This window comes from Camelus dromedarius, chromosome 4 (assembly GCF_036321535.1).
Source record: "Camelus dromedarius isolate mCamDro1 chromosome 4, mCamDro1.pat, whole genome shotgun sequence".
Classification (NCBI taxonomy): domain Eukaryota; kingdom Metazoa; phylum Chordata; class Mammalia; order Artiodactyla; family Camelidae; genus Camelus; species Camelus dromedarius.
Genome location: NC_087439.1, coordinates 59,795,515 through 59,804,675, shown reverse-complemented (window position 1 = coordinate 59,804,675; position 9,161 = coordinate 59,795,515). Strand labels below are relative to the sequence as shown.

The window sequence follows — 9,161 nt, the reverse complement described above, 5'->3', positions numbered from 1 at the left end:
AAAAAAAAAGAAAATACAGGGTGATAAAAGTAATTTTTGCTTGGGGGCTGTGCTTGAAACACTGTTAAGTTTTAGGTATGGCAGGATGATCTGGCTAGGCCAAGGTACTCAGGAAATATCTATGTTATTGAATGCAAAAAAGAAAACCCTGAGCCTCAACTCAAAGTATTGCTTAGCCCACCTGAAGCCAATTTCAAAGTTTGTTGTCTGAAGGCTTTTTTTTTTTCAATGTCTACAGAGGCTTAATATTTCCATTGATATGGATTCTTAAAGGTGCTGAATAAATGACACAGTTTTTTACCATTTGAATTATTTATCCCTTTCTAGTATAAAATATGCAATTTCCCCCACAATTCCTCTATTTTAGTGTATCCACCAGAAAATTGTGAGTGAGAGCTATTAAGATAATTTAGAATTGAATTTGAAAATTAAAGAGGTCTCTTTATACAGTGGTTAGGAGCACAGGCTTTGAACTGTGGTGCACAGAAAGCCCTAAATATGTGTAGCTGCTATCGCCATGGTTACTATTAGGTTAAAGCATGTTGGAGAAAATAACTGCTAACTAATGTATATGTTCAGTGCAGCCCAGGTAGACTATAGAGACAGTTGAGCAAAGTGGACAGAGAAAAGGGGGGGCTCTTTAAAGGACCCAGTGAAACCCAGTTAACTTTTGTGTCACATCTGTCTGCTGCTATAAAATATGAGAAGCAGACATACATTAAAATTTGCACCTACTGGCAACAGTACTCTTTGGACAAAGACATTAAGTGATTCTAAGCCACAAAGAATATCACCCATTCCAGCTGCAAACCAAAGATAACTCTATAAGTATGGAGAATGGTCAATACTGGTGGCCACACTTTTTAGCCATATTTTTGTGCTTGATGGACAGTGATTTCAGATTTTTTTTAATAAAATGTTTTAAAAGTATTCATTTCAGATTTCAGATGCCTCGTGCATTTGTAGTATTTATCATTAAATATCTTAAGGTATTACGGTGAGTGTTAACATGTGGTGTACTTTGAATCAGGCCTTTTTAGCCCAGCATACCAATTTAAACATGTTTCTAACACTTGATATATACACTAATTATGCCACTTGCGTCAGTTGCTGTATTTTAATAGTTTTAAGTGCAAGCATTCTGTTACAGAAAATTCTAGTTATTTTTTGAAACCATAACTCAACCTGATGGTAAGTTCCAGTAGACATTCCAAGAAAAATCTGTTAAGTATCTATATCAAGAACTTACATTAAAAAAGATTACCCAGTTACGTATATTTTACAATTAAAAATGAAAAATTTTTAACAATTGCTCAGGAATCCTTTCGTCCTAAAATGCTTTTATTAGCCTTCTGCAAGCTCCGGATTAGCTTTTTGTACGCGTTTCCCAAGTTGGCTCAAAAGCACTATTCTTGGTCTTGATACTTTTATGATATCTGATGAAATTGCAGATGAAAAAGAAAAAACATTATGAGAAACAGCGGTCTTTTCTGTTGTTTTGAAGAGTCCCATGTAGCTAGTTACAGGAGGTCTGAAAGTCAGAGAATCTTTTGGTTGAATTCTGGGTTTTAATTTTCTTCGGTGCTCTTTCCCTAAAAATGAGAGAGCCACAATTAAGTGTCTCTTTCTTAAGCCTCAGAGCCCTAGGTATATTCTCATTGCATTTATTTCTGTATAGTTCTATTTTCTTCACATCACTGAAATATTCTAAGAGTACAGATCAGTAGCTTCCAAACTTTGAAATGTCAGAGTGCAAAAATTTGTGGGGACCAATATATGGTTGCCAACTTTTTATTATGCCAAGTTGGCACTAATGAAAGAACAAATGCCAACTACTCTAAACATCATTTTGTAGAGGAAGGGGTATTTTAACATCAAAAGAAAGTGTAGAAGGCATTATGTCAAAATAGAAGACTTCACTTGAATGAAATTAACTTTATCAGAAACTTGATTGTCCATATTTTTTCTTTTGTTACCACAAACCTGTGAAAACTTCATCAGACCATCACTGGTACACAGTACCACACTGGTACACAGTTGCTCAGAAACCAATATTAAAGTGAAGAAAGAATGGGACTGGCTTTATTCTTTTATGTGAATTACTATTAAACTAAAAACGCTATTCAAAAACCAGCCATTCTTCTACCCACTGGTATTCAGAAATACAGCCTCCCATGCCTACCTAGCATCTCTCAGATATTCACTGAATAAATGAAGTTCTTTCCTCTCCTTTTCTTTTCCTATTCTCTCTTTCCATTTGTGACTCTAGCAAACTGATCTTGATTTTGGAAGGTTCTACCTTTGCTTTTGACAGTAAGATAAGATACCAAGTAAGATCGATTTTGGTCCTACACTAAGCATACATGAACAAACACTAAGCATATACATAAAATCAGTAATTAATAGGAATTGATGAGTTAACATTATAAGATCTGGATTCTGATCTTGCAGGCCTTGGCCATTCAGCCATCATCTACCAATTCTGTATAAGATTGTACATAGTATCAATGGAAAGAATGGTCTCTGCCCTAAGAACTTTAAGATGGACAAGTTGTAAATGAAACAGAACAACAGCAAGATCATAATTATAATTAAAGTCATACTTACATGTTGTTCCAATAATGACTTATTTCTGTGCATGCCTTGTGAGGAAAAGCAAAGTAAGAGGGATTTCTGTTAAGTGACGTTAGTAAGGACAGCCTTAAAAGAAATGATTAACATGAGCTTGTAAATAGGAAGATATTTTAGGTATATAGAATTAGAAAAGCAAAAGCTTACAGGTAAACGTTTTTTGGTAGCCTCTACATTTTAAATTGTTAGACGTGAAATAGAAGTGGGGGAGGGTATAGCTCAATCAGTGGTAGAGTGTGTGTTTAGCATGCACGATGTCCTGGGTTCAATCCCCAGTACCTCCATTTTAAATAATTAATTAATTAACCTAATTAACCCCCCCCCAAAAAAAAAAACAGAAATGAAATAGAAGTTACCTAAGAGATAAAAATCAATTACCTTTTTTAAAGACAGGAATTATGGATGGTCCTCCATTTTTCTCCAAACTAAAAGGAAAACATTTTTATCACAAAAACTGGAACTGTATACTTAGTATGCCCAGGTTCCATGTTCAGGGCCTCATGGTTTAATTTTATACATGTTACCTGTACTAACTATGCATGTAACATGTAGGTATTTTATATTCAGTCACTCATTTACTCATCTCCCAAAACATCTGGAAGATTAAATCTGCTTGACGTGATCAGGGAAAGATTCATGGAAGAAGACACACGTCAGTTAGGTTTTAAAGAAAACAGGTCTTCAAGTGGATGAGGTGGGGGGAGGGTATTTCAGACAGGGAATAGGAATATGAAAAATTACAGTACTATAAAACAGCATGGCATATGCAAAGGGCACCAAGTAGTTTGGTGTGACTGGAATGAAAGGTATCTGGAGACATGGTGGGAGATAAGAGAATAAAGATCAAGTCATTGTATGTATTAAGAATAAAATAAAACTTAAATTTTATTTTCAAAGCAATGAGATACCAATGAAGTGTTTAAAGCCAAAGAATAACAAATTGTACTGAAGTTAATATGATGTATGTGGCTTTAGAAGAAATATTATTTTAAGCATCATCCTGTACATATAACATATAAATACAGTATTACAAAATTTTCCTGGTGATAGTAGGTCTTGACTAAAGTTAAATATTAAAGCTGGTTATCACAAATGTGTTTCTGGTTATCTTGATGAGGAACATTTGCTGTTGTCACCTTTAATGAGGCACAGGCATGTGAACATCATATGGCTGTAGGGCAACACGAAACTAACCAGTGTTAGGCTCAGATTACTTTTCATGCAAGGTCAATTAACAGTAAAATTATGTCTCTATACATACTTCAAAATTTACACATCCAAGGACTCTTCTAAACTGCCATTCTTGGGGCTGAATGAGGGTGTGGGAACAGAGAAATGGTACATACTCCAAAAAAATACTGCCATGATCCCAACCACAATCAATCTACTTTCTGTTTCCAGTAGTGGTATCAAGGAATATTTGGTGGAGGATGTGATTATCCATTCCCAAGGTTCCAAACAATAATCTTAGTGCATTTCTTATAGTTTCATATAAACCAAATTTCTTCACAGGATTGTTATGAAAATTAAAGGGAATAGTCTACATAAATGCTCTAAGAAGAGTACAGAGCATTATTAGTTATGGGATTAACCGTTATTTGCTTACCAGTTCCAGCTCATTTGGTAGCCATTCTTACAAGTTTACTGACCACTTGTCACTGATTATAATCCTGAAAGGTGAGTGTTCACAACTTCAGGGAGTGCCATTCACCTCACAGTCATTGTAGAGTTGTATGGTTACTATAAGCAGATGGCAGTAAAGTGTCCTGAGGAAAGGGTACCATTTTCTAATTCCCGAAAAGTTGCCATATGGGCTAGCTGTGTAAGTGACTGTAAAATGATACTTCCATTATTTATCCTAAATTAATTTTTTGAATCAGTAGATACTATTTTTAACACTGTCAATTACAGCAATTATAATTTCGTTTTCCCTGGCTTACTGTATAAAATTAGGTAATCAGTTTTGAGTTTCCAGTTTTTCAAAGAATTAAAATGACTCTGAAGATAACACTAATTTTTCTCTGTACTTAAACTTGATTTATAAAACCATAATACACTATTGGATCCTGTTCTCTTTTATTATTGTAGAGTTAATAGTGTATCTTGAGTAGTTCTCTTTCCTATATATAAACAGCACTATTTGCAGAGACTTGTAGTTCAACTACATTTATGAGAACAGAGAAAATACATCCATTGTAAGGAGATTCTCCTCTTTTTTCAGAAACTTAAGTTCATGATAATTACAACACTGAGGCAAAATCCTCTGAATAAATGCCTGGCAAACTTAGCCATATCTCCAACCACTGGGTCTGATTTAGCCTTGTTTCTGCCCTTGGAATTTGTAGCTTTGGATCAAGTCCAAAAGTCCCGTTTGATGCCAAGGTCATAGTGGCATCTTGGTTGTCTCAGAGCTCTCAAATGTACCCCCGTCTACCAAAAAATGGCTTCCTGGATCAGACTTGGAGGCAACCAATCTCCCCAAAACTTTTCTGAAATGTGAATAATCCTGGCCAGATAGGATCCCCAAGACCTGGTTGTATTCTTGTCTGCACTCACAATTCTGTTGCTAAGTTGGAATTAAAACAGGCTTTGGCAGTGGACATTTAGTGGGTTTATCCTTTGTTATATATACTGTGTATATATTCACATCAAGGATAGTTCCCTTTGATATTCCTTAAACTTCCATAAAAATTCCTGTATCAATAATTTCATTACTGCAACTTCAAATATAGGCACAATACCTTGAGGAAGGAAGTCCCACTCTTTGTTGCATTTGAAATTCCTTTAAAAATGCTGGGTTTATACTTGCATCTCTGCTGATATTATTTGTTATACGAAGGAACTGATTAGGTTTATTCCTGCATTCCTTTAATAGGATGCGGAAAGCGTTTGCATTGTAAGTTAAGTAGCCAAGAGCACTGGAGCAAGCCATCCGAACCTAAATGAAGAAGAAACAGTTTCTCCTTAAACTATCTAACCCAAGGCTCTCATTAGTTCATAGGAAAGTCTCTATAGCTCCGTATAGCAGATATTTGTCAACTGACGGCAGTCTACAGATGGAAGCGTAATGGCCATATTTTTAGAGGGAGCCATCAATTGCCATTGATTCCTAGTAGATGTTCTAAGTTCTGACTGCATTTTAGAATCTCCAGGGTTTTGTTTGTTTGTTTTTTAAGTCCACCAACTAAATCAGACTCTCTTGGTAACATCTGGGCATGTGTTTTGGTTTTTAAATGCCACAGATGATTCTAATGAACAACCCTGGTTAAAAAACCATTGAGTTTGAACTAAGACAGTGGGTCTCAGTCTTCATTGTGCATTGGAATCACCTGGATAGCTATAAAAACTATGTCTGGATTCTACCCCCTAGAAACAATGATTTAATTATCTTGGGATGCAGCCTAAACATTGGAAGCTTTCAAAACTACTCAGGTGATTGTACTAGGAAACCAGGAAAGAGACTATAGCATAAAAGTAAGTTGAAAATAAGCCACTCAGGAAAGCAACTCAATTTTCCTCTGGCAAAAACAAAGAAACAAGCACAACTCAGGCCATAGGACTCTAGAAAAAGCAATTCTTTCTTTGAAGGAAACACCCTCTGCCTTTGACCATGAAGTAATCGAGTTGTTTATATGATTAATAAAAGTATATTCCTGAGCAGTTCTTAGAAAATCTGTTAGGTGGCATAAGAAATTCATAAAATGAACATAAACCAGGCCCATGCAGGGTACCAGAGGGTTGACATACTGGTCTTTACATTGGCATTTGACTGCTATATATGCCTGTGTATCTTCCATGCCTTGAACAGTGGTTCTAGACCAGCAGCCACACCTTCTGGGAACTTGTTAGAAATGCAAATTCTAGGGCCTGCAGTGGATGTGTTAGATCAGAAACTCTGGAAAGGAGCCCAGGAATCTATGATGTAACAGGTCCTCCAGGTGATTCCCAGGTACCCTAAAGTTGGAGAAACACTGTCTTAGGTCCTGGGGGGAAAGCAAAAGGAATACTCAGGGGCAAAACACTACTATGCCAACCTGGTCTTCACACACCCTCGCTCTAACCCTGTTTGGCGGGTAAGGAAAACTTCCCAAAAGGTTTCACTTTTTGGGGGAGGGATTTCACTTTCATTCATCACAAATAATCATAGAAATGACTTAGTGATTTTAATTATAAAATACAAAATACTTTATATTTTAATTATAAATCTCTGTATTGTCAGTGTCCTTATTTGTAGATTGAATCTTAAATATTGAGGTTAAAACAAATGTGCACATTTTGTGGGAAGCAGAATTGTGGATGGCAGATTAGTACTAGAAAAATCATCACATTTTGAGTTAGTAACACGAACTATTATAGAACACTCAACCTGTGGAGAAATTAGCCCACAGAAGTGAGAGAGGCAAATTATATCTTGCAAATACTCTATTTTGGAATTACTCTGTTTTGGTTTTTTTTTTACCTCTTCTTGTCCTGAGTACAAATGATAGCAGAGCCGTTGGATTGTCCCTAATGTGGTAAATGCTTCTGGAATACCAGCTCTAGAATGAGCCAGGCTAGCTATTAAATTCCCTATAAATTGAACAAGAAAAAAAAAATGCTTGTGTTATTTAATTGCTATAAGCTGATGTACTGTGCTTTTATTCACTTGCATATATTAAAGTATTAAAAATGTCTGAGTCACATCTCTGTTAATGAAGAACAGCTGAGAAAAAGCATGTGTGGGTTTAGCCAAAATTATGGTTTGGTTTTCTGTTACAAACAATAGAAGTTAAACAGGTTTATTTAAGAGTGGGCAATTTTGAAAAATCAGAGGTTTTCTTCCTTTTGGCTTCAGAATAGATTTTGACATTTTAGGGTTGTTTTTTTTTTTAATGAGTAGGAACATAATATTTGAAATGTAAGAAAATTTAATGTCATTTTTGCAATTCATATAGCTTTGAGTTCAGAAGAGCTGAATGATATTTTTAAATCAAACAATATATCGCTTATTGAAGTTTAAAATCATTGAAGTTCTTGCCATAAAAAGAAATGTTTTGGGATTGAAGTAGTAAGCAATCTAGTAATTAAGTAAACTACCAAATTAAAATCGTTTCATTCAAATTTGTGTTTTATTTTTAGAGCTGTCATGTGATATTCTTTCACAATATTGTTGCTGTGTTGGAATAAGTATAACACAAATTAAGATATAAATGTATTTTTACATTTGTGAGTGGATACTTTAAGGTATTAACTGAGTTTTTGTTCTCCTTGTATTCCCCGCCCACCACCTCCATTATAAGCCTGTAATTCCTTTGTGTCTATTGCCTCAGGGTGAGGAGGGCTGGATTGTATGGCCTAGAGAAAAACTGTTTAAAGATAACTTTTCTTTCAGGCTTATATTTTCAAAAGCCTGAGTTTATAGATGGCATTATGCTAGGGGGAAGGGAGAGAGGTACCTTTAAAAGTGGGGAGTAAGAAACGGGGAACAAATAGGAAAGGGCAAAGAATCTAAGACAAAAAAGGAGATAGGAACAGGGGCTTTGAGGGAAGAATGGCTAGCTAAGTGGTACCCAGAGGAAAACTGGACACTTGGCGACAGAAATCCTAGTCTCTGCAAAACTTTTGTGCTTTTGGAGCCTCTTCTGGAAACCATATCAACTTGAACATTGAGCATATCATTTATTTTACATTACACCTAAGGCCTAAATATCCTGCTTTGCTTGAGATAGCCCAGACATGCATAGGACTCTGGAGATGCATATGACTCTCCGGAGTGCAGAGAAAGCCCTGTACTTTCTGAGATTCAATTTCTGCCAGCCTGGGGAAATTAGTTATTTGAAAGTTAGTATAAGATGGCATTTCTTGCACACAAGAGTGTGGAATAAAATTTAAACCCCACTACAACTGTTTTTCAGAGTCATAGGATTACTATGACATTGAATTAAGCATATTATTTAGATAAAAATATATTTAATAACTTCTTTTAAACATGTTTTTTTCCTAGCTAATTTTCACAAAGTTTTTGTTTGCTTGAATTTACCTTCCATGCCAAGTAAATATACTCCATAAAAATGTAATTCTATAGCAGCAGATGGAGTTTCCTTTGCTGCCTTCAGTAATCTGTTTCAGTTAAAAAACAAATACCTTACAATATTGATCATCTGGAGAGTTAGGTGTGAGTAGATACAGTTAATGCAATTAGCACTAAATATGTCCAGAACTCTCCTGGGCCATTTTGCTTTGCTATTTTGCACAGCAACATAGAGAACTCTTAAATGTTAACTGAAATGTGCACAATTAGTCAAAGGAAACCAGACAGACGTTATCAGTATAAATCTGCCACTATTATTATAAATCAGTTTGTAGATTTTTGTTGTTGGGAGCTCATAGTTGAATTCTCATTTTACATTCTGGAAAAAATAGGGGTTCAAGAAAGTAATTAGGAAATCAGAAAGGCCTATTTGGGGTACAGAATAGACTTTCATTGTTCTATGTAGACTTACTCTGGAGTTTCATGTAGACTTACATGAGTTCCTTCTTCAAACTGTGTG

At 35.4% G+C, this 9,161-nt stretch overlaps 1 protein-coding gene across 1 annotated transcript in view; it reads right to left on the bottom strand.

Annotated features, from left to right (window-relative positions):
* Positions 1 to 1,004: 1,004 nt before the first annotated feature.
* ANKAR (ankyrin and armadillo repeat containing) overlaps positions 1,005 to 9,161 on the bottom strand; it is a 54,815-nt gene continuing 46,658 nt past the window's right edge. The window contains exons 20-23 of the mRNA XM_031451800.2: positions 7,091 to 7,200; positions 5,373 to 5,569; positions 3,010 to 3,056; positions 1,005 to 1,592 (exon numbers count right to left, since the gene is read on the bottom strand). Coding sequence (XP_031307660.2) covers positions 1,345 to 1,592; positions 3,010 to 3,056; positions 5,373 to 5,569; positions 7,091 to 7,200 — 602 coding nt within the window. The 3' untranslated portion in view covers positions 1,005 to 1,344. The remainder of the gene's footprint in view (positions 1,593 to 3,009; positions 3,057 to 5,372; positions 5,570 to 7,090; positions 7,201 to 9,161) is intronic.